General features: G+C 39.6%; 2 protein-coding genes across 2 annotated transcripts in view; one reads left to right on the top strand and one right to left on the bottom strand.

The window, feature by feature from the left end:
• The window catches only part of gng12a (guanine nucleotide binding protein (G protein), gamma 12a), a 28,898-nt gene extending 22,042 nt beyond the window's left edge, over nucleotides 1–6,856 (top strand). Inside the window, exons 2-3 of the mRNA XM_072668980.1 lie at nucleotides 2,583–2,691; nucleotides 3,466–6,856. Coding sequence (XP_072525081.1) covers nucleotides 2,587–2,691; nucleotides 3,466–3,591 — 231 coding nt within the window. The 5' untranslated portion in view covers nucleotides 2,583–2,586 and the 3' untranslated portion in view covers nucleotides 3,592–6,856. The remainder of the gene's footprint in view (nucleotides 1–2,582; nucleotides 2,692–3,465) is intronic.
• Nucleotides 6,857–12,670: 5,814 nt separating this feature from the next.
• Nucleotides 12,671–15,630, bottom strand: gadd45aa (growth arrest and DNA-damage-inducible, alpha, a). Its single transcript, XM_072668478.1, has 4 exons — nucleotides 15,507–15,630; nucleotides 14,724–14,825; nucleotides 14,374–14,590; nucleotides 12,671–13,550 (listed from the first exon to the last, which is right to left on the bottom strand). Exons 1-4 carry the CDS (start codon nucleotides 15,545–15,547, stop codon nucleotides 13,437–13,439), a joined length of 474 nt encoding a protein of 157 aa, XP_072524579.1. The 5' UTR covers nucleotides 15,548–15,630; the 3' UTR covers nucleotides 12,671–13,436.
• Nucleotides 15,631–26,954: the final 11,324 nt, after the last annotated feature.

Raw genomic sequence — 26,954 nt, 5'->3', positions numbered from 1 at the left:
GAGAGTGTATGTGTGTGAGAGTGTATGTGTGTAAGAGTGTGTGTATGTGTGTGAGAGTGTATGTGTGTGAGAGTGTATGTGTGTAAGAGTGTGTGTATGTGTGTAAGAGTGTATGTGTGTGAGAGTGTGTGTATATGTGTGTGAGAGTGTATGTGTGTGAGAGTGTGTGTATATGTGTGTGAGAGTGTATGTGTGTAAGAGTGTGTATATGTGTGTGAGAGTGTATGTGTGTAAGAGTGTGTGTATGTGTGAGAGTGTATGTGTGAGAGTGTGTATATGTGTGTGAGAGTGTATGTGTGTAAGAGTGTATGTGTGAGAGTGTGTGTATATGTGTGTGAGAGTGTATGTGTGTAAGAGTGTATGTGAGAGTGTGTATATGTGTGTAAGAGTGTATGTGTGAGAGTGTGTATATGTGTGTGAGAGTGTATGTGTGTAAGAGTGTGTATATGTGTGTGAGAGTGTATGTGTGTAAGAGTGTGTGTATGTGTGTGAGAGTGTATGTGTGTAAGAGTGTATGTGTAAGAGTGTGTGTATGTGTGTGAGAGTGTATGTGTGTAAGAGTGTGTGTGTGTCAAATCAAATCAAATCAAATCAGTGTATGTGTGTGTGAGAATCAGTGTATGTATGTGTGTGAGTGTTTGTGTGTAAGAGTGTATGTGTGTGAGAGTGTATGTGTGTAAGAGTGTGTATATGTGTGTGAGTGTATGTGTGTGAGAGTGTATGTGTGAGAGTGTATGTATGTGTGTGAGTGTTTGTGTGTAAGAGTGTGTGTATATGTGTGAGAGTGTATGTGTGTAAGAGTGTGTGTATGTGTGTAAGAGTCTGTGTGTGTGTGTGAGAGTGTATATGTGTGAGAGTGTATGTGTGTGAGAGTGTATGTGTGTATGTGTGTGAGAGTGTGTGTGTGTGTGTAAGAGTGTGTGTATGTGTGTGAGAGTGTATGTGTGTATGTGTGTGAGAGTGTATGTGTGTATGTGTGTAAGAGTGTGTGTATGTGTGTGAGAGTGTATGTGTGTAAGAGTGTGTGTATGTGTGTGAGAGTGTATGTGTGTATGTGTGTGAGAGTGTGTGTGTGTGTGTGTGTGATACCTCCAAGAAGGTTATCATAGGACAGTAAAAGCATTCTTAGAAATCAGCTTCTGCAGAAGGTAGGGTAATTAGGGCCTGGCTGATCTGCAGACTTGGGGGCTGGTACATGTGATTTTAAGGGGGTTAAAAATGATTGATTATTGAACATTATTGATATCAATAAAATTATAATTATAAAATTATAAGGTGAATAAAATGCGAACCAGAGATGACTTTTAAAGACTTTCCCAAGTTGTGCAGGTTTATTATAGTTCAGTCCAGTCTGTTCTTAATGTTCTGGCTGTTACTCAGTAGGTCCCTGCAGGACTGATCCGATCAAGCTGCTTCAGCGCCGGAGCCTCATCCCTCTTCCTGACTGCTTGGCGGTCTGGTTGCGTAACCTCTCTGAAACATGGCTGCTGTGTGTTGGCAGGGTTAATGAGGGCTTTGTTGGTTGCGGTGCCTTCTGTGTCACAACTTCCTCCTCCTCCTCCTCTTCCTCCTCCTCTTCTGTCCTGCGTAGGAAATGTCCTGTTCTGCAGCGTCCAAAGGCAGGATGCAGCCGCCACACCCTGAAGCACTTAATCACGCTCCATTAAAGCCAACTGTCTCCAGCAGGGCCTAAATCCTGAGCGCCTGGATTTTGTGCTCATCACCTCGTATCTCCAAAGCAGCAGATTTACAGTAGAGGGAAAAAACCTTCAGAACTTTTAATGGAAGTCAGTGTAGAAAGATTTCATTTATTTATAGTCATTTATTTATAGTCACGTTTCTATTGGTTTGTTACAAATCTAACTGTCAGACTCACGTTATGGAGGAAAGTAAAAAATGGCAAAAATGAAGATATAAGGAAGATATAGCAACACTATATCGGGGGGAGTATGTACAAAAATACATAATAGAAAAAATATATCGGGGGCCTCGGGTGGTCCAATGGCCCCGGTCATGCTGCTAGGCATCCTCGGCGGCCAAGGCCCCGGGAGAGCACAACTGGCCTTGCTCTCTCCTGCGCTCCCCACATCACTTCATTGCGGTGCCGACTGTCACTGGCGTCTGCAGGCTGGTGTGTTGGAGCCGGGTGTGCGGTGCGGTGCTTTCCCCCAGGAGGGGTGTGTGCTAGGGGGCGTGTGCTGGCTGGTGACGGGGGCATTGCATACGATGGGGAGAGATTACATATGGGTTGGGTAATTGGCAGGAGAAAAGGGGAGAAATATGTATATATGTATATATATATGTGTGTGTGTGTGTGTGTATATGTATATATATGTATGTGTATACAAATATAATATGAAAAATGAATATATAATATTAGTTTAATATCTCCAGGTCATCCAGGTGACTTATGCCTGCATACCTTTGAATATCACCTGGGAAACATTACATTTGTCAGAATTTGGGTCGTACTGAGGAACTTCTTAAGAAAATGTGATTAAATGTGTGTGTGTGTGTTTGTGTGTGTGTGTGTGTGTGTGTGTGTGTGTGTGTGTGTGTGTGTGTGTGTGTTTTTCCCACAGTTTTATGTTTCTGCAAATATCTTCTAAGATGTCGAGCTCGAACAACATCACCCACGCAAGAAAAACAGTTCAGCAGCTCCGAGTAGAGGCCAACATTGAGAGGATAAAGGTTTGTGTTCTGGTTACTGACTCATCTAATTCATTCATTTCAGTGATTTTCAGATTTCATGATGCAATGAATAATTTCCTAAAGAGTCATTATAGATTGTAGATGAATTTGGGAGTTTATTTATATAGTTTATTTATATTGATTCATTTCCTAAAGAGTGAAATTGATTGTGGTCATATTTAAAATGTATGATTCATTAAACCATTTGCTGTAGAATAGTGGTGAAATTTGAGATTTCATGACATTTCATTTCCTAAGGAGTCAAATCAATTGAATTTTAGATTTTATACTGCACTGAATCATTTGCTATAGAATCCAATAGAATCATGTGACATTTCAGATTTCATGATGCACTGAATCATTTGCTATAAAATGTAATTGAATCTTGGTTACATTTGCGAACTCATGATGTATTGAATCATTTGCAACAGAATCAGATGAATCATGTGAAATTTCAGATTTTATGATGCATTGAATCATTTCCTAAGGAGTCAAATCCAGTTGAATTTGAGATTTCATACTGCACTGAACCATTTTCTATAGAACCCAATTGAATCATGTGAAATTCAAAATTTCATGATGCCCTGAATCATTTTATAAAGAGCCATGCTTATTTCATGAATCGTGGTGAAATTTGCAATTGTCTCCTACTGAACTGATTCATTCGTTCCCCTTTGCAGATCAGAAGTGACACCATGAATTAGCACTGTGCTAATACTGTACTGAAACCTGTGGCTGTTATTCTAAATGACTCGCCACTCCTTTTCTGTTCAGGTGTCCAAGGCCTCAGCTGACCTGATGCGATACTGCGGTGAACAAGCCAAGTACGACCCGCTGCTCATGGGCATCCCTGCCTCAGAAAACCCCTTCAAGGACAAAAAGCCCTGCATTATATTGTAGTGGGTCGCTTCCAGTTCCTTATAATTATTTAATTAATTCCACTCAACACTGCCGTCAAGCCCAGATCTAGTTAAGAATGCTCGACTCGCCTCGGGCCGCACTGTAGATCCAGTACGAGTTACCGTAAATCAGCGTCAATCAGTACTAATTACTGAACGATTAGCATCCTCGTGCATGTAGTGCATATTTTCATACTTTTTAATAATAGCATATAGACTTGTGTGTACTTACCCGAGAGCATTCCAGGGAATGAGTGTGTCCGTAACTCCAGTAAAAGTGTTAAATTACTGTCTGCGGTTAGTCAAAGTGAGGTACACATTTGAGTAGAGTAGGAAAAAATATCATAATCGACATTTTAGGGGAAAAATGACCATTTCAACCAGTTCAAACCAGCTTCAGCGGAAGAGAAGAAGGAGTTTTTATGTATTTGCAGGTTAATTATACTGTAAATTCATAACCGCTCCCATAACCCCCCCCCCCCCCCCCCCCTTCAGACTTCTAAAATCCATCCATGCACTAAAAAGGAGCTCATTAAAAAGGAGAAAGGATGTTTTTTGGGATATTTGGGATCAACATTTAGCCTGTTTGTTCGAAACTCTGGTGTTTTATCAGTGAAAAGGGACTTTGGGAGGGAATTCGAGACATTTCTCAATGTTTATTGAAGTGGACATGTTTTATGGTGGGCTGAACTACTGTGGTCGCAGCCCATCCTCCATTATTAGCTGCAGTATTGAGGAAAGCAGTAGAGAGAACATAACATCAGCCATAACATTAAAACCACCATACCAACAGTCATTCAGTCAGGAAGCGTGAGAGTCTCGGGCGAATTACTAGATTACCATGACTAGACGACTGCATCAGAACACCTCCACAACATCAGGCAGGTCTTGTGGGGTGTTGCTGATATGCAGTGGTCAGTACCTGCCAATAGAGGTCAGAGGAAGGACAGCCATGGGTGCTCAATTGGCGGTCCTCATTGGCGGTCCCTTTGCACACCTTAAAAGATCTGCTGCTAATGCTGATGGAGGTATCCAGATACCACAGGACAACCTTCAGCGGTGGTTTTAATGTTATGGCTGGTAAGTGCCTTGCCGTACACTGTCTGAATAACGTGCCTTACAGCCTCACAGCCTTACTCTGCCGATATTCCTCATTAACCGGCTTAAGCGTGTGCCAAGTCGAGGCAGGCTTTAGCTGGAGGCCTGATGGTGTTCCCACGGTCAGGCCTCAGGTTTGTGGGCCTGCAGAATGCTGAGCACCTGAGGCCTTTGTCCCAGTAACCTGGAGAGGCTGGAGGGTGAACTGTGGCAGCGAACTCAGCCTTTATCATCAGTGCTTATTTACCCTGAGATTGCATCTCAGTATTGCATGCACTCAAGATTAGTATTTGTAATAATTATCAATATCAGATGCATGTATGAATATTGAATATGTTTTTACTTGTTTTAAGTCATTTTAAGGGAATTCGATGCTAAAACCAAGTAAATCATATTATCACTGTCACGCAAAAACCCTGTATCTCAATATTTTTTACGTTGTTCACTTTTTGACATAATGTTAATCTGACAGCTGTTCTTTACGTTGTGTAAAAATGACATGCTCCAATAGAAATGCTCCAAAATGCTACTGTAAAGGTGTAGAAAGTACTGTAAAAGTAGAATAATCATACAGTGATCTTAAGCTTGAGGTTATAGAACAGAGGAGACCATATAGATGACCTTTATATGACCTTTGCCTCCCCCGAAAAAAATTGCTCATCAATGATCATTGTATAGAACTATGTGTCGTTCCACGTACCTACAGGCCCTCCCAGAGAGGGTAGACTGCCTTATTAGCAATGCTCCGCCCACAAATGTGCTCCATTTACATGTATGGCATTCGATCACAATAATACAAATATCCACAGCTAGCGTCGATAGACCTCCCTAATACAAGGTACTTGAAGTTGTGACCCTGCCTGGAAATCGGTACCCAATAACCCAAATCTATCATCAATAGTCAATCAATCAATCAATACACATCCATACTTCTCTAATCCAGATCTTTATTGACGTGGTGCATCCTACATTATCTACCCTAACAGTGTGATCACACACATACAGATAGAATTTAAAAATGAGTAGGTAGGTATCGTGATATACACTGAGGAGGAGGAGCTACAGTCTCTCATTAGGGTGAATATTAATAACGCTCTAAATGAAGGTATTGTGATATACACTGAGGAGGCGGAGCTACAGTCTCTCATTAGGGTGAATAATAATTAATAACGCTCTAAATGTAGGTATTGTGATATACACTGAGGAGGCGGAGCTACAGTCTCTCATTAGGGTGAATATTAATAACGCTCTAAATGTAGGTATTGTGATATACACTGAGGAGGCGGAGCTACAGTCTCTCATTAGGGTGAATAATAATTAATAACGCTCTAAATGTAGGTATTGTGATATACACTGAGGAGGCGGAGCTACAGTCTCTCATTAGGGTGAATATTAATAACGCTCTAAATGTAGGTATTGTGATATACACTGAGGAGGCGGAGCTACAGTCTCTCATTAGGGTGAATATTAATAACGCTCTAAATGTAGGTATTGTGATATACACTGAGGAGGCGGAGCTACAGTCTCTCATTAGGGTGAATATTAATAACGCTCTAAATGTAGGTATTGTGATATACACTGAGGAGGAGGAGCTACAGTCTGTCATTAGGGTGAATATTAATAACGCTCTAAATGTAGGTATTGTGATATACACTGAGGAGGCGGAGCTACAGTCTCATTAGGGTTAAATATTACATATATGGTTGACCTCAGTGTTTGCACCTCTTGCGCTATAACATAGTCTTATTATTGATTATTGATTTCTATGTTTCTCAGACTTAAATAAAAGTGTATCTGATACTCTTGGCCAAGTTTCGATGATGTTAGACTGATCTGAATTCCACCAGCCAAACATGCATATGCCTAAATACTGAAAGCTAGGCAGAGGCATCATGATCTCCAATCTCCTCCCTTAACAAGCTTGTTTTCGGTGAAAAAAATGAACCTCAAGGTATTTGTGGACTGAAGAGCCGGTCTGAAGAGGACAGTAGTATTTGGGTTATGACGGCTTTGGGCTGGTTCTGACCTGCAGTGTCTGTTTTGTGCCTCCACGTCTCTCTCACTGTGACCCTTGCGGATCTCACAGGTCTGCTGTGTTTCTGTATCCTTGTACAAGCCCTCAGAACAATGTCCTATCAAAGATTTTATTAAAATATCTAAAAGTGAAACTCTGCTTCATTCTTAATATTTTATTGTCGGCAAGTTTTTCCCAAATAAAGGGGAAATCTATGATACACCAAGCTTATCCGGTCCTGTACAGACGCTTTAGGCCCCTAATCCCACCCCTCTACCCCCTGTCTCTCAGCAGTGAGAGAGGTTCTACTGTAGAAGCTCCAGATCTCATCAGAACAGATAAAGCAGCTGAACAGGCTGGACGCCCCCCAGTCCAGCCAGCACAGCGTGGAGGATGTGTTCAACTCCATCAGCACCAGCAGCAGCAGCAGCAGCAGCTCACCTGATTTACCATCATTAAGCCCTGATTTACCACCAAACCAGGTGTTGATCTGAGGAGAACTCTAAATAATACTAGACTCCATGAGAGAGGAGAACCTTGGAGATGTTCTAATGATGAACACAGTGATGGAGAACCACCACAACTTCTCAGATAAACACTTATTGACCATTTGTGTCATCTCTCAGCTTGTCCAGAAAAATACATGATTTAGTGGTGGCTCAAAGCATGAACTACACTTCCCGACTGTAGGGGGAGCCCAGGAGCAGGACGTTCCAGTTCTTGCATACTGCTTCTTTAATTAAGCAGCCCTATGTGTCATCAGTACTTCCAAAAAGGCTTCATTCATCACCTGAAGTCCTTGTTTGGGCATGCCACCGCCTACAGAATGATGCCTGACCTCAGAGGCACTGGATTTAGAGATGCTGGTCTACCAGAATAATAGCCGTTTCACATTTTCCCCACTATGTCCTGCACACTGTCAGTCGGGTTCCTGCAGCACACGGGCCGGGCCTAGGCCTAGGTGTGCTGAGTGTGAGTGTGTCAGGGATGTGGAATGTGCTGATGTGGGCGTAGGATGGTGCTTATCCTAGCATGCATCTCTCTGGCACCTCAAACCCTGATATGCCTTAAAACAAACACCCACACCATAAACCCGATTCAGCCACTGATGATAAAGCGATGACAGGACGGTAGACTGGGAGAGTCTTCACAGTAAGGTGAGGCTGGGTGCATGCTGCTGGGTTTGAGCGGGTATCGCTGCAGTGCAATAAAAAAGGCTTCTTAATGCATGGGTGTTCTCACGGCCAGTCACACGGGATGAAGGATCAAAGGTCCAATATCCTAATCTCTCAAACCTCGGGTGTATTTGCTCTTATTAACGTTAAGAATTATTATTCATTATCCACTATTAATCATTCAGTAGTTACTGTGTAGTTCTGAGAGGGCAGAGATTAACTGTGAATTAAACTTTAACTACTTTTAATTATTTAATAATTACTTTATCTACTATATATTCAGTATCTACTATGAATTATTCAGTATCTACTATGAATTATTCTCTGTGCACTATGAATTATTTAGTATCCACTATGTAATATTCAGTATCTGCTATGAATTATTCAATATCCACTATGAATTATTTAATATCCACTATGAATTATTCAATATCCACTATGAATTATTCAATATCCACTATGAATTGTTTTCTGTGCACTATAAATTAATTAGTATCCACTATGAATTATTCAGTATGCACTATGAATTATTCAGTATGCAATATGAATTATTCACTATCCGCTATGAATTATTCAGTATCCATTATGAATTATTCACTATCTACTATAAATTATTCAGTATGTACTATGCTTTATTCAGTATCCAGTATGTAATATTCAGTATCTGCTATGAATTATTCAGTATCCACTATGAATTATTCAGTATCCTCTATGTAATATTCAGTATCTGCTATAAATTATTCAGTATGCACTATGGATTAATTAGTATGCACTATGAATTATTCAGTATCCACTATGAATTATTCACTATCTACTATAAATTATTCAGTATGTACTATGCTTTATTCAGTATCCACTATGAATTATTCAGTATCCTCTATGTAATATTCAGTATCTGCTATAAATTATTCAGTATGCACTATGAATTATTCAGTATCCACTATGTAATATTCAGTATCTGCTATAAATTATTCAGTATGCACTATGGATTATTCAGTATGCACTATGAATTAATTAGTATCCACTATGAATTATTATCTGTGCACTATGAATTATTCAGTATTTACTATGAATTATTCTCTGTGCACTATGAACAATTCAATATCTACTATACATCATTATATATGCCTTAATTGACTCAGTGTCTATTCAGTATTATACAGTATACATGTCCAGGATTGTGTTCCTATCAGAGCTGAAACATTAATTCTACATAAATAAACCCCGTATAGTATAATGATGCTGCTGTAGGGTGATCAGGTGGATGTGTGAGGTCCGAGGATGTCTGAGAAGCTCAGTGTCCATATATGGACTGCATGGGCCGCACAGTGAATGGTACTTTCCCATGATTTACCCACACACATTCAACCCAAACAAAGTGATTTATGACCTTAACCCTGGTTCCTAAAACAGACGCAGAGAGATGAAGAAAGGGGTTAACTACTTTTCTGCATGTCATATCTGTAGGTATGCAGAGCATGCAGGGGGAATTGGACATGGTGTAGAACAGCCTGCACTCTCAGGCTCAGCACACACCGAGCCGAAAGTCATGACAAAAGCTCCTCCTGCATCACCTGCCCGCTCTTGTGATACCTGTGAGCTAAAAATAGCCCTTTGAAAAGACAATGACATCAGAAAGCTGGATTTTTCCACGTTAGGCCGGGTGTTGGTTTCCATACTGCTGCCCACAAACCTGTGGCACAAAATCACAGGGGGAAAGAAAGCCTTACTGACGCACCGAAATAATGAAATAACGAAGATAAACATCAGGAGACAACGGGGCAATCTCTGGCCTCCTGAGTCACACTGCTTCGACTTAGCGTCAGTTTTGGGACTCAATTAAGCCCAAATTAGACACTTAATTACTGTTTTTTGTGTGTTTATCATTTTACCAGGGGTTGCTGAGATACACACACACACACGCACACACATATATATATGTATATATATATATATATATATATATAACAAACTAGGAGAGCACCCTACATGAAATAAACATTTGTGTTTTATTTCATAAATCATGAACAACATTACCTCCAAATTCCAAATAAAAATATTTGCTATTTAGAGCATTTATTTATTTATTTGCAGAAATGACAACTGCTCAAAACAGCTGCTCAAATAATGCAAATAAATGATTATAATAATTATAATGTAAAGAAGTTATTATTCAGATTTAAACACAGTACTAATATTCACTCTGAGAGCATTCAGAAATCACTATGCTGAAATAATAACCTCGACTGTCAATCACAGCTCTCATGTCTCGGCCGGCTCTCCACTAGTCTTTCACATTGCTGCTGGGACTTTATGCCGTTCATAGTCTGCAAATTCAGCTAACTCAGCTCTGACTGATGAAATACCTGGAATAAAACGACTGCCAGACACGCAGAGATGCAAAATGAAGAAAGAAATGAAGTGTTCTCTTCATTTTATCCAGAGCTGTATATATATATATATATACACAACGTTAGAACACAATTACTAACTCCATGATAATTTAACATATTGCAAAAATGTGCATGAAATATGTCTTGTAAAGAATATGTCAATTTATTTGTACTTTTATTGAACAACAAAATGTGTCATATGATCAAAGAGGCCAAACCTTTGCATTAGACATATATGCACATATATACTGTACATATATACACATGTTAGAACATAAATACTATTTGTTTGCTGAACTAAGCCACTGACGTCCAAATTAGACACTTGATTACTGTTTATTTGTGTAAAAAATAAATAAATTAATATATAATAAATCTAATCGAATCCTTTGAAGGTCTCAGAAGGCCACTGTGTCATTATTTATTCATCAAAAAGTGCCAATCCAGTGCCTTTCATAAATAATCTTCAAGGCAACCAGTCAGAACAGAGACCATCTGATCTGCACACCTACATGTCTTGGAAACTTGTTTGTTCGGTAGTTTCATTCTCAGGAATTAAGATAGGTGCTACCGAGGAATCTGGCTCATATCACCACACATCCGTGTCATCCCTGGACGTCCAGGGTGCTTTACTCCCAACAGCAGGCCACTGCAGGCCAGGCCAGACGAGGCGAGGCGAGGCCAGGCCTGCTTACTGAAACACTTGAGCAGCGCCGCTTCGTCTGAACGCATGACTCCAGCTCCTTCCACGAAAGTGTAAAGTCCAAGAAATCATGTCAGCTAGGTTTGGCTGTACAGAGGTAGCCAGCCTGCGGCTCGTGATCATGACTTGCTGCTGGGGATTGCCTGCTTTGCATCAACTCTGACATCACCTCCCAAACACCGGCCTGCGTCACGCTTGTGTGGGGAGGAAGGGTTGCACAAGCTTTCCTTCTCATGTTCTGTCTCTCTCTCTCTCTCTCTCTCTCTGTATTACTTCCCTAATGCTCGGCAGTCATGCAATCTCAGCCGCACCTTCAGCGATAAGGATTAGCAGACCTGCGGACGGTTTCGACACAGTGTTTCGCATAAGAACTTACACAAAGGACAATTACTTTTACAGGTCAAGTGTCACAATGCTTTCTTCCCGTCCAATCAAACGCCACACTACAGGCAGTTACCACAGTATGTTCATTTGCATATCCATATATGTCTAGAAATACTACGCTAAAAAGGCGCTGTGCTAGCTCAAGGGCCCAACAGCTAGCAGAACTTGGGAATCGAACCCACAACCCAATCATCAATAGCCTGGAGCTGTAACTGCTGAGCCACCACTGCCCTAATGCTGTAGTGGGCTTGTCAACAATGACCAATTAGCCACCAGGTCCAGTTTCAATCTCAGGTCATGCTGCTTCGCCATCAGCAGCCGGAGCCTGAGAGAGCACAATTGGCCGTGCTCTCTAAGGGTGGGTAGATGGCACGTCCCCCCAACTTACCACTCCTATTGTGATGCTGGCTAGCACGGACGGACGTCTGTCAGCCGATGAGCAGCTGCATTGGTGGAGGTGGCTGATTTCACTTGTATCAGAGGAGGCATGTCCTCGTCCTCCTAGTGTCGGGAGTGTTGCAGGTGGTGATGGGAGAGTCCTAGTGAATAGGTGGGCTCATTGGCTTAATTAAAAATAAAATAATAAATTAATAAACAAAACTACAGACAGTTCTTGCTGGTCGCTGGTAGTTTTGGTTGGTCTAAGCTGGTCTTCGATGGTGGAGGTGGTTGAAAAGCTGCTCATCCAGGAGAAACCATACCCTATACTGGTAAGCTAGCTGGGCAACCAGCTCTTGATCAGCAGTAGTGTGCATCATTAGATTTTGGTCATGCTGGTCAAGCTTGGTCATTCTGGTTTTCTAGCATGGTCAGGTTGATCATGCTTTGGCTAAACCGCCAAACTTCTTAGCACGTCTAAGCATGGGGCATCCATGCTGGCCTGCAGCTAAACTGGTCAACCAGCTCGACCAGCTCGGCCAGGCTGTGAGGGTCACGTTTGTGGGCGGAGCATGGATAGGTCAAGTGTTACAGCAGTTAAATAGTTAAGGTCACAGAAGCACATATGATTGCAGGCTGTGAAACAAAGGCCATAATACAGCGCTGGCAGTTAGGCGAGCTGAAAAGGGAAGCGTGTATAGCTGAATGGTTCGAGGTTCTGCTGACCGAAGCAGTATGACGACGGGAGGGTAGGGGGGCTTTTGTCTAGCTCCAATGAGAAGTCACCAAGGTCACAGAGGCCGGCGTGACTCCGGTGATTTTTGTGGAAGTGGAGAGAGAGAGAGAGAGAGAGAGAGAGAGAGAGAGAGAGAGAGAGAGGTAGATTGGTGTGGTTCCAGAAAGGGACAGTAGAAAGATCTGCATTGGCACTGCACTGCTGTTTCCAAAATATACTTTATTGCATCACAAAATACATCTGTACCATTCGCAGGTCTGCTGGTAACAATATAAAAAAACCCTTAAACTTAACATAAATACTTTGTTCTTAAATTAATATTTAATAAAATCAAATAATTTAATAGACTACAAAGTGAACAATTAACTTAAGTAAAAACAACAGGAAACTGTTACAGGAAAGCTGTGAAAATAGTTCCTTCGCATTTCAGTGGTGCATCGTCTCTTCCCTTTTTCTATAAACAGTTCATTAACAATAATAAAATGTTAACACACTGTATAATAATAATAATAATAATAATAATAATAAACACTACAAGTACACAAGTAAACATTTCCTGAAAATACAAACAGCGAGTTTGCAAAAGTTCGCTGTATCCGTCTCGGACCGTTTTAGTTTTGCCCAAAACACGAAGGCCTGGTGGTGCACCTTCAGAGGGAGTCCCTCGGGTGGCTCTGGCTCTGGCTCTCACCTCCGGTTCATGATTTGTGTCAGTGTTCGCTGTGTTTCTGCAGCTGCACGTGTTTTCCATCTCCTCACTGCTTTAAGAGCCAAAACAAAAACTTGCTGAGTCACCTTGACTGGTCGGCAGAGACGAACGCTCCTCCTCCACGCTGACGTCTAAGTTCCTGGAACTGCCGTGCAAGAGGGGACGGGCCTTTTTAGTGCATTTTCAATACATTTTCTTGTTTTTTGGGGAAAGGATTCATCCCTCACGTTTTCTCTTGAAAGTCTTCAACGTTGCTTCAACGTTCTGGAAGGTTGATAATGGGCACCCATTGGTCCATGTCACGGCTCTCCTGGCAGAAGTGGTTCACTTTCCACAGCGCCTGGTTCTTCCATGTAGATGCACGTGGGCTCTGTGAATAAAGCAGTGAAAAGAGAGAGAGAGAGAGTCAAACTCAAATCACAGGACTAAAATGAAACCATTCATGTCTAATAATTCATTTGAACACTATTTGGTTCTTCTGATTACATGCAATGTCCATAGTTTATAAGAAAACCGTCCCACAGGACTGAATGACTACATATAATATTATAAATGATGATGAATTTAGGATTTTCGGCAGATTTGGACTCATGCAAGCAGGATGTCTGACACCTTAATGGTCCTACCTCATGTTAATACCATTTGAGTTGCATGGTTTCACTCACAAACGTAGATTTTCTACTGTTTTGCTAAATAAAACAGTCCTATACCACCAAACGACTTGATTTAATCTGATCAATTATGTAGTAAAAACATTTAGCCATGATCAATTTGAAGAATTACATAAGATTTATGCTCATGCAAGCTTGAAAAACATCGTAGATATGCAGCATTTGGGCATTTTGACCCATCCTATACAAGCATAAGATGGAGTAAAAATAGCTTACATAGGATTTGAGATGTATAATGTCCAATTAATTTCAAATCAATACCAGTTATAACTTAATAATAAGCACATAAAACTCATTTTCCATTGCTGGAAACTGCCACTGCCAGCTAGTGTTGGCACATTGCTTCAGGACATGTCGGGACAAGTCCGCTGCTCTTCACCCAGGTGCCCTAGATTCGCCTGGTTCGTTCACGCGCTCCCTTCTGGCTGCTCTCACAGGTTGATTGTGTAACTGTGCTACTCTAAAGCTGTGGCAATGGTCAAACGCATGACCGCAGGGGTCAGTAGTCACACGACTACTTACAGTGACCAGCACGCAGTGCAAGTCCATCTGCTCTCCTCCAGGCTTGCCCCCTCCGCCGAGGATTTCGGCCAGGCGCCTGGTGTTGTTCACCCGCAAGATGTCGATGTCGTTCTCGCAGCAGAAAGCCTGGATGAGGGTGAAGTGAATCTGGAGGGCCACATCTTTGACGTCCTCGTCGTCGGTGGCGAGGATGCAGAGCACGACGTTGTCGGGGTCCCTGTGTGCAAGACAAACAACAAAACAACAACAAACAAATTAACATCAGACATGATATTCCAATCTCGGCATCCAACCTGTCACCTTTTTAACACTTCCATGACTGAAAGGGAGTTTGTGAGACCACTACTTACGCATTTAGTGACTTTGCAGCTTCATACACTCCAACTGTGATGCAGCCTTGGAGCAAGGCCGCGCTGAGGACCTCCTCCAGAGCTTTAGACACAGAATCCATCCTGAAACAAGAGGGATGCAAAAGCATTGAGGAACTTGTGCAGCATGAGGGCAGCAAGCCTGAAACACCACAAGATGGCAATGAGGGACATGGAGGAGCATGCACTACAGCCATGCTGCCAATGAGGAACATGTGATGAAGAAGGAAGCATGGGCCTTAATTAATACACAGGTCACTTGATCATGCAAGTTACTGTAAATACAGGTATTTATAACACGTGAGCTCTCCAAAACTGGAGCATGCTGTTTATGCCACATACAGTGCATGCATGCATGTAGCTTATGGTAGATATATATATCTATGTAGATATGGCTTCATCAAATTAACTTTATATAAACTTTTGGACCAAATTGGGTGCAAAAAAATTAATTTTAAAGATTGCAAAAAAAAAAAAAGCCAACTGGTGCTAACCAGCTATCTAGCTACAATGCAAGCATGCATATATGAAATTCAGCTCGTGCGCAACTGTGGCAGTTGCTAAATAAGTTTAAATAAATAAGTTTAAGAATAAAAAGGTTTTATAGGTGGCGAACATTTGAAGAGCATTGCTTAATCGCAAAATCCACTAAATAATTGAGAAATATAAAATATATAAACGTGCAAAACCAGATAAACGTATGCAAACCATTGCAAGAGAGCACCGCGTGCGCACGAAACGTCAACAGAACCGTGACAGATTTACCTCTCGACAGAACAATCTCCGTTTAGTTCCTCAAAAGTCATGTTTCCTGTAAAATCCAGAACGGAACCAAGTATCCCTGCTTGGAAATGTTCGCTCGGGTCAGTAAAATCCACACGGCTCGGCTCGGTTTGGCTCGGTTCGGCTCGGCTCGCTCGTCTGCTCGCTGTCGCCGGTTGGATCGCTCTGCTCGTGACCGGCTCTGAGAACATACAGATAACCATCCAGTTCAGGGCTGTCCGAATCTGCATGTTACTCCTCATTGGCTGTATGCAAATTAAGGTAAACAAGCCTCTGCGCTCTGCAAGGGTGTCAAAATTTGCATGTCGATTCTCATTGGGTGTATGTTAATTAGGGTAAACAGTTTACAGAGGTTTACGCCGACGCGCTCTTGCAGCGCTGCTATTGGGCGTATGATAATTAGGTTAAGCGAAGTACGCTGGGATTGGTGTTCGCAGCAAACGGCAACAAGAGTAGACGGCGCTTATTGGCTCGCTGTCGGTTTCGAGGCGGGGCTTGTATCCATGTCGGTCACGAGTCTTTGCCCTGGCATGTCGAGTAAATGCGCTGAGTGCAGATTATACATGAACTCAAATCTGTCATATTTTAGTGAATATCGTTATGAAAAGACTGAATAATATAAACCCAGTTTCACAACACAGGTTATTTATTTACCTAATTTGAGGGGTTAAATGTCAATGTAATGCTCATATAGGCTTAATGCTCATATATAGGCTAAATGCTCATATGTAGGCTAAATGCTCATATGTAGACTTAATGCTCATATGTAGGCTTAATGCTCATATGCAGACTTAATGCTCATATGTAGGCTAAATGCTCATATGTAGGCTTAATGCTCATATATAGACTAAATGCTCATATGTAGGCTAAATGCTCATATAGGCTTAATGCTCATATGTAGACTAAATGCTCATATGCAGACTTAATGCTCATATGCAGACTTAATGCTCATATGTAAGCTTAATGCTCATATATAGGCTAAATGCTCATATGTAGGCTTAATGCTCATATGTAGGCTTAATGCTCATATGCAGACTTAATGCTCATGTGTAGGCTTAATGCTCATATATAGACTTAATGCTCATGTGTAGGCTTAATGCTCATATGTAGACTTAATGCTTATATGTAGACTAAATGCTCATATGTAGGCTTAATGCTCATATGTAGACTTAATGCTCATATGCAGACTAAATGCTCATATGTAGGCTTAATGCTCATATGTAGGCTTAATGCTCATGTGTAGACTAAATGCTCATATGTAGACTTAATGCTCATATGCAGACTAAATGCTCATATGTAGACTTAATGCTCATATGTAGGCTTAATGCTCATATGCAGACTTAATGCTCATATGTAGGCTAAATGCTCATATGTAGGCTTAATGCTCATATATAGACTAAATGCTCATATGTAGGCTAAATGCTCATATAGGCTTAATGCTCATATGTAGACTAAATGCTCATGTGCAGACTTAATGCTCATATGCAGACTTAATGCTCATATGTAAGCTTAATGCTCATATATAGGCTAAATGCTCATATGTAGGCTAAATGCTCATATGTAGGCTTAATGCTCATATGCAGACTTAATGCTCATATGTAAGCTTAATGCTCATATATAGGCTAAATGCTCATATGTAGGCTAAATGCTCATATGTAGGCTTAATGCTCATATGCAGACTTAATGCTCATGTGTAGGCTTAATGCTCATATATAGACTAAATGCTCATATGTAGGCTTAATGCTCATATGTAGACTAAATGCTCATATGTAGGCTTAATGCTCATATGTAGGCTTAATGCTCATGTGTAGACTAAATGCTCATATGTAGACTTAATGCTCATATGCAGACTAAATGCTCATATGTAGACTTAATGCTCATATGTAGGCTTAATGCTCATATGCAGACTTAATGCTCATATGTAGGCTAAATGCTCATATGTAGGCTTAATGCTCATATATAGACTAAATGCTCATATGTAGGCTAAATGCTCATATAGGCTTAATGCTCATATATAGACTAAATGCTCATATGTAGGCTAAATGCTCATATAGGCTTAATGCTCATATATAGACTAAATGCTCATATGTAGGCTAAATGCTCATATAGACTTAATGCTCATATGTAGGCTAAATGCTCATATGTAGGCTTAATGCTCATATATAGACTAAATGCTCATATATAGACTAAATGCTCATATGTAGGCTAAATGCTCATATAGGCTTAATGCTCATATGTAGACTAAATGCTCATATGCAGACTTAATGCTCATATGCAGACTTAATGCTCATAAGTAAGCTTAATGCTCATATATAGGCTAAATGCTCATATGTAGGCTAAATGCTCATATGTAAGCTTAATGCTCATATATAGACTAAATGCTCATATGTAGGCTAAATGCTCATATGTAGACTTAATGCTTATATGTAGACTAAATGCTCATATGTAGGCTTAATGCTCATATGTAGACTAAATGCTCATATGTAGGCTTAATGCTCATATGTAGGCTTAATGCTCATGTGTAGACTAAATGCTCATATGTAGACTTAATGCTCATATGCAGACTAAATGCTCATATGTAGACTTAATGCTCATATGTAGGCTTAATGCTCATATGCAGACTTAATGCTCATATGTAGGCTAAATGCTCATATGTAGGCTTAATGCTCATATATAGACTAAATGCTCATATGTAGGCTAAATGCTCATATAGGCTTAATGCTCATATGTAGACTAAATGCTCATATGCAGACTTAATGCTCATAAGTAAGCTTAATGCTCATATATAGGCTAAATGCTCATATGTAGGCTAAATGCTCATATGTAAGCTTAATGCTCATATATAGACTAAATGCTCATATATAGGCTAAATGCTCATATATAGACTAAATGCTCATATGTAGACTAAATGCTCATATGTAGGCTAAATGCTCATATGTAGGCTTAATGCTCATATATAGACTAAATGCTCATATGTAGGCTAAATGCTCATATAGGCTTAATGCTCATATGTAGACTAAATGCTCATATATAGACTAAATGCTCATATGTAGGCTAAATGCTCATATGTAAGCTTAATGCTCATATATAGACTAAATGCTCATATATAGACTAAATGCTCATATGTAGGCTAAATGCTCATATGTAAGCTTAATGCTCATATATAGACTAAATGCTCATATATAGACTAAATGCTCATATGTAGGCTAAATGCTCATATGTAAGCTTAATGCTCATATATAGACTAAATGCTCATATATAGGCTAAATGCTCATATATAGACTAAATGCTCATATGTAGACTAAATGCTCATATGTAGGCTAAATGCTCATATGTAGGCTTAATGCTCATATATAGACTAAATGCTCATATGTAGGCTAAATGCTCATATAGGCTTAATGCTCATATGTAGACTAAATGCTCATATGCAGACTTAATGCTCATATGCAGACTTAATGCTCATATGTAAGCTTAATGCTCATATATAGGCTAAATGCTCATATGTAGGCTAAATGCTCATATGTAGGCTTAATGCTCATATATAGACTAAATGCTCATATGTAGGCTAAATGCTCATATAGGCTTAATGCTCATATGTAGACTAAATGCTCATATAGGCTTAATGCTCATATGTAGGCTAAATGCTCATATGTAGGCTAAATGCTCATATGTAAGCTTAATGCTCATATATAGAATAAATGCTCATATGTAGGCTAAATGCTCATATAGGCTTAATGCTCATATGTAGACTAAATGCTCATATGCAGACTTAATGCTCATGTGTAGACTAAATGCTCATATGTAGACTTAATGCTCATATGCAGACTTAATGCTCATGTGTAGGCTTAATGCTCATAAATAGACTAAATGCTCATATGTAGGCTAAATGCTCATATAGGCTTAATGCTCATATGTAGACTAAATGCTCATATGTAGACTAAATGCTCATATGTAGGCTTAATGCTCATATGTACACTTAATGCTCATATGTAGGCTTAATGCTCATATATAGACTAAATGCTCATATGTAGGCTAAATGCTCATATGTACACTTAATGCTCATATATAGACTTAATGCTCATATGCAGACTAAATGCTCATATGTAGGCTAAATGCTCATATGTACACTTAATGCTCATATGTAGACTAAATGCTCATATGTACACTTAATGCTCATACATAGACTTAATGCTCATATGTAGGCTTAATGCTCATATGTAGACTTAATGCTCATATGTAGGCTTAATGCTCATATGTAGACTAACTGCTCATATGTAGACTTAATGCTCATATGTAGGCTTAATGCTCATATGTAAGCTTAATGCTCATGTGTAGGCTTAATACTCATATGTAGGCTTAATGCTCATATAGACTAAATGCTTATATGTAGGCTTAATTGCTTATATGTAGGCTTATGGCTTATATGTAGACTAAATGCTCATGTGTAGACTAAATGCTCTTATGTAGACTTAATGTTCATATGTAGGCCTAATGCTCATGTGTAGGCTTAATGCTCATATGTAGGCTTAATTGCTCATATGTAGGCTTATGGCTTATATGTAGACTAAATGCTCATGTGTAGACTAACTGCTCATATGTAGACTTAATGCTCATATGTAGGCTTAATGCTCATGTGTAGGCTTAATGCTCATGTGTAGGCTTAATGCTCATATGTAGGCTTAATGCTCATGTGTATGCTTAATGTTCATATAGACTAAATGCTTATATGTAGGCTTAATTGCTCATATGTAGGCTTATGGCTTATATGTAGACTAAATGCTCATGTGTAGACTAAGTGCTCATATGTAGACTTAATGCTCATATGTAGGCTTAATTGCTTATATGTAGGCTTATGGCTTATATGTAGACTAAATGCTCATGTGTAGACTAAATGCTCATGTGTAGACTAAATGCTCATATGTAGACTTAATGCTCATATGTAGGCTTAATTGCTTATATGTAGGCTTAATGCTCATATAGACTAAATGCTCATATGTAGGCTTAAGGCTCATGTGTAGGCTTAATGCTCATGTGTAGACTTAATGCTCTTATGTAGACTTAATGTTCATATGTAGGCCTAATGCTCATATGCAGACTAAATACTCACGTCTAATTAATCATCTCATTAAGATTACTCATAACAGCTTGTTTGTAAAATCATGCTGGAGCATTTCCCAGTAGCTCATGAAACAGTGACACCATGAGGCTAAAAGATCTTCTACCAGGGCCTTTGTACACCTTTCTCTGACCTGTAGGTCACTGTGCCACAGGCCTTCTCTGCAACGCTTGGTACATTTAGAAATGAGCTGAGAAGTTGCATAACTTAGTTGCAAAGTGTTTGTGTGAGTTTGGCCTCTAACAAACTGAGGGCCTGGCTGTACACTGACAGTCTCTATAGAGTCTGTAGATTTGTAAAGACTATATAAATGCTGGTTATGCATTCGATCAGTTTATGGATGCAGTTTAAACCAAATTTACCACGTTTTAGTGCAAATTGGACCAGACAGCTCAAGAAGTTAGGACTTGCTGAGAAAAGCTTATTATGAAAAGTCGTTATAAAAGAATGAATATATATAAATCCTGTTTCACAACACAACTTCAGGTTCGATTTTATTTATTTGATGATAAATGATGTATGAAGGGGTTCGGTTTCCCTGACTTAGGGGAATTAAGTTAGGTGTGTTGCATAAAGCTTCTTACTGTAAAAAAAAATAAAGAAAACTTCAGTTAAATGAAGTTACACTGTTTCCCAGCTGCATCTCATGAAACAGTGACACCATGAGGCCAAACCGGTCTACTACCAGGCCTTTATACACCTTTCTCTGACCTTCAGGCCACTGTGCCGCAGGTCTGCTCTGCCACGCTTGGTACATTTAGAAATGAGCAGAGAAGATAAATGAAAACAGGGAGTCACTAAACAGGTCTGGTAAATCAGTGTAAACACAACAGTTCTATATTGTTTCCAATTCAAACACTCAAAAAAAAGAAAAATCGTGTCCTAATAAATACGAGATTTTATTTACATTGCATCTGATTTCTGATCAATCTGTGAAGAACAGCTTCCAAAAAATCATATTTCTGTGTTTAGGTTTTGTAAACGTTTTGTTTGTTAATTTGTTTATTAATATGTAGAATAAATATTAATATAGAGACAGTTAAAATACAAATTTGGAAAAGCAATTTATTCAGGAGCACATTAACTAAAAAAGTGGTTTCTTTTTATTATTATTATTATTATTATTATTATTATTGCTATTTAGATAAACAGTCAAAGAAACATCACTTTCACGAAAAGCATTTAATTAGGATTCATTATTTGTTTATTTCTCTCTCTCTCTCTCTCTATATATATACATATATATATACATATTTATATACATATATATATACACTTACTCTGTATTTCTACACGTGAATAAATGTACTTTAAATTTAAATTACTTTCATGAAAAGCATTTAAGTGGGATTAATGAATTAATTCGATTAATAGGATTATTATTTTTGTTAGGTAACCAGGTAATCAATCTCTCTCTCTCTCTCTCTCTCTCTCTCTCTATATATATAGTTATAATATACTTAAATATATTGTAAAAAACACAAACATATCAAATCATCTGCCATCCTTTCTATTTTATTTTAATTAAAGTGTCTCTATAGAGGATTTTTTTACTCTATAGAGGATCTATTTACACTCTCTCTATTTACTTATAGAGTCTCTCTATATACTTATCTATATATATATATATATATATATATATATATAATTATATATATATATATATATATATGGCAGTATAATTATATGTTTATCATTTTACTATATCATATTTTAGTTAAACTTGATGTATATACACACACACACACACACAGTGTTAATGGGGACATACGGGGTTCTCTCATCGGTTACTTTGGGGATAGTTTTGGTGTATTGGTGTGTTAAACTAACCCCATCGAGTGAAGGCCAAACTGTAGCCTGGTGAGCTCTGACTAACTCTAGCTGCTCTGTCCTGAACGCCATCAGACCTCTGCAAGCTTATTCACCATAATCAGGATCATAAGCATGGCATGAGATGATATTGTGCTGTCTGTGTCCTAATTTGTTATGGAAAGGGTCCTGTTCACTGATTTCCCCCCTTAATATCCACTTAATTATCTTTTTTACCCCTTAGAACTTAACAGGCTGTTTCTACGGCTCCTGCGATTGTACTGAATTTTTAGGCCTCATTCAAGCAGCAGTCTGCAGCAGACTGCTCAACTTGCCATAGGCTGAGTATACAGATATATGTAAATATGTTGTTTGTGACATTAAAAAAATGATGGATTCAAAAGGGCCAGCTTAGAATCCATATGGATATGCACATGTTTACATATTGCATAAAACACTGGATGGAAATCTGGGTTATCTGGGTTTTAGTTGTTGCTGATGAGAAATTCTAATGACTGATAACGTCCAAGATAACGCCTGTCCAACACTTATACAACCAGAACAACTAAGTCTGATCCCTGATGGGTTACGTTTCCTACTTATGTGACACAAAACACACGGATTTCTGGTGTTTTATTCTGCAGTTTTCTCCACGGTTGCTGCAGAACTGCTATGGAAATGTGTGAACTGTGGGCTAATGGTGGTTCATGCTGATGGAAGTGAGTCTGCTGACCAAAACACAACTAAAGAAACACATCATTTGTGCTATACTGCAGAGTGAAAAGCCCTCCTGTCCTGTCCAGGGTCTGGGAATTTGAAGGCTTTTAAAGGTACTGATAGCAGATTTGAATGCAGGGCAGCAGGAAGCTAGCTAGCTAACCGCACTGAGGCGAGCACAGGAACGTGCAATGTTGTAAAAACATTTAAAGGTCTTTTTTGGATCGAGTTTTTTACATCAAACCATCCTCACAACTTGTGTAAGTGATAAAACACTGCTTTTGGGATCATCCACCAGGCGGCGACAGAGCTCCACAGTAAGAAGAGCCACACTCAGGCTCTCATTTGAACTGAGAGGATTTTTAAAATCTTAAAAATAGACTTTTAAACAGTAAAGTTGTGATTTTACATCAGAAAATGTTTTGCTTTGAACACCAGCCGTGAAAAGACGCTCACGTCTTAAGAGTGTTTAGGTTTTGTAAACCAGGCTCTGTTTATATCTGTTCTGTTTCCTCCAAATAGTTGCTTTTTAATCTGTATGAAAAAGCTGGGAAAAACCCCTAACCATATTTATTACATATGTAATATTTAGTTAAATAAATAAATACATATTGATTTATTAATATTTAGAATAAATATTAATTTAAGGCAGTTTAAATACAAATTTGGAAAAGCTATTCAGTAGCACAATAACAAAAAAAGTGGTTTCTTTTTATTTTATTCAGATATATATATATATATATATAATCTCATTATATTGGACAGTGATGTTATATATAACAATATAACAATAACAATAACAATTGACCTAAACAATATACCTCTATCTATCTATCTATCTCTCTCTCTCTCTCTCTCTCTCTCTATATATATATATATATATATAGTTATAATTTTTATTGTTATTGTTAATTTATAATTTTAAATATATATATTTATATATGGTTTGATATATATATCAAACCAGGGACACATCACACTTCTGTATATGGAAATATAATTATCTGTTACATTATTACATTACATTTACATTTACATTTACGGCATTTAGCAGACTTACAAAGTGCTTTGCTATTTACCCAAGAAAAACTTTAGCTACATTACATTATTTGACTCATATATTTTAGTTAGACTTGATGTATTAATATATATATATATATATATATATATATATATATATATATATATATATATATATATATACAGTCCCTTCCAGAAGTTTTAGTCTGCTCCAGATCTCATCAGATCAGATAAAGCAGAACATAAATCCAGTAAAAAGGAGAAACAAGAGCTTCTCATTCTGAAGAAAGAAAGTAGTGAGATCTTGTCGGTGAGCTAGTCTAGTCTGAAGAACAGAGCTTGGTTCCTCCAGGGTTCTCCTGGACGCCCCCCAGTCCAGCCAGCACAGCGTGGAGGATGTGTTCAATCAACTCCATCATTATCAGCAGCAGCAGCAGCAGCTCACCTGATTTACCATCATTAAGCCCTGATTTACCACCAAACCAGGTGTTGATCTGAGGAGAACTCTAAATAATACTAGACTCCATGAGAGAGGAGAACTTTGGAGATGTTCTAATGATGAACACAGTGATGGAGAACCTCCACCACATGTTATCAGTGTTTATTCTGATATCAATGGTTTACTGAGCAGATCAGCAGCTTTACATATAAATATGTATATTAATATATGTCTGGTGAATAAAGACAAATATAGTAGTTTAAGGTCAAACACTTGAGCTGATGGCCACTAATACAGTCCAGCCCTTCCCTGTTCAGCTGGACGCTGGTAATTTAACTGCACGGGACTGCAGAGGCTGCAGAAGGACAGTGTACAGCGTGACAAATACAAATGTGGACAGTGCAGAAGGATAAACCGTACGTCTGTAACGGAGCGATTGCTCAGTTAAGTCGCTGATTTGTTCTAGGCCGCTCTCTTTAATATGGAAAAAGTCATATTTCCTCGTAGATTAGTATAGATACAGGCTGACAGAGCGCACTGCTCAAGGTATTTGGCCGGCATAATTCATTCATAATGCCACAATGCAGCCCATCTATCATCTCATTTTTTCCCTGCCACTTCGCTCCCTCTCCAATTCACTGCAGGCTCCTGGCTCTTTACTGAGGAGGAGAGGGGGGGTGATTTCTGTGTGTGTGTGTGTGTGTGTGTGTGTATATGTGTGTGTTGGTGCTGGGGTTGCAGGACAAGGTTGGGACGTCGTCAGCTTTGCGCCTGCTGATGTATTAGGCCGCATATGCAAGCGATGAATTACCCAGAGAAGGGAGTCAATTATCCAGTGCAGAAACGGCACCGGGCCCTGCGTTGGCCTAAGGGCCCCTTTTCCAATTGAAGGAACGATTTTTGGGGGACGTAGAGGAAGCAGAGCTGCAGAAAAAGAGAGGGATGAAGATTAGAGAGGGGACGGGACGTGTCCTGCTTCTTCCCTTTGGCTCCCGCTCTCTCGCTGTCTCTCGTAACGCCGCGGTGAGGATCTGGAGCAGGCAGCTCCAGACAGGCAGATGTTTTGACCTCTTCACCTGCTCTCGGTTCTCCTTCGCGTCTTCAGCTCGGACCCTGCAAACGTGACTACAGAGCTAAAGGCAGTTACATGGGAGGATAATATTTATATGTAAGATGTGGACAAAAGTATTGGGACACCTCTTAATCATTGAATTCAGGTGTTTGAAATCAGCCCCTAGCCCTGCAGTCGGCCTCTCTTCCACACATCAGTGAAAGAACGGGAGGTTCTGAAGAGCTCACTGAACTCCAGCGTGGTTCTGTATGTAATAGGAGACGCCGCTGCACCAACAACAACAAGTCAGCTGGTGAAATTTAGACCTTCCCTCCTAGATCTTCCTCCATCAGCTGTGAGTGGTGTTATTATTGAACAGTGGAAGAGTTTAGGAGGAACAGCTCACAGAGAGCAGCTCAGCCACCGAGTGTCTGTCAGACCACGTAAAGTTACAGAGCGGGGTCAGGGCCGAGTGCTGAGCTCAGAGCAGAGTGCAGAAAAGCCTCCAACTGACTCAGTAACTGCAGCAGAGCTCCAGACCTGCTGCTGCTGGTAGAGCTTAGAGCAAAGGAGGACCAGCTCCATATTAATACAGCCTATGGGTTTAGAATGGGATCCTAAAAGCTCCTGTAGGTGGAATGTATAGGTGTCCTAATAGTTTTGTCCATAGAGTATATATAGATACATCCATGCCCATCCATCAAGTTTTCTAGGTCTACCAGATCTCGCCTTGACCTCCGCAGTTCTCTGAAAATGCTTGGCTATCTTCTTATAGCCTTCCCATGATTTGTGGTCATCACTTCTATATAACATTAGAATAAACCCAAATAAACATAAAGTCATAAATATATATATAAGATTCTTACTTATATATATATATATGTAAGAAATAGAATCTGGAACAGCGGGCTGAGGAACAGCGGGTTGAGGAACAGCGGCTGTTCTCACCTCTTTATCTGCTCTGTGTTCTCTGTCACACAGAAACATCAGATCCTGCCCCTCGTTTGAGTACTGCTGCTGTTAGAAGTGGAGGTCAATAGGAATATATAAACGGCCACTCATGGACACGCGTCCCAAACCACCGAGCGCTGTCACTTTCCCCAGCGAGGGGAGGAGGAGGTGTGTGTGTGTGTATGTGTATGTATTTAGATCTTAATGGGGACCAGACTGATGAAATCGTGAAAGTCATGTGAGGACCATTTCTCTGGCCATACAAAGGGTTCTAGAAGGCACTGAAAAGGGGTTCTTTGACTCATAGTACAACAATAGTGGAACCCT

Source organism: Salminus brasiliensis, chromosome 23, assembly GCF_030463535.1.
Source record: "Salminus brasiliensis chromosome 23, fSalBra1.hap2, whole genome shotgun sequence".
Taxonomy (NCBI): Eukaryota; Metazoa; Chordata; class Actinopteri; order Characiformes; family Bryconidae; genus Salminus; species Salminus brasiliensis.
Note: the sequence above shows the minus strand (reverse complement) of the source record. Positions and strands in the feature narration are given on the sequence as shown.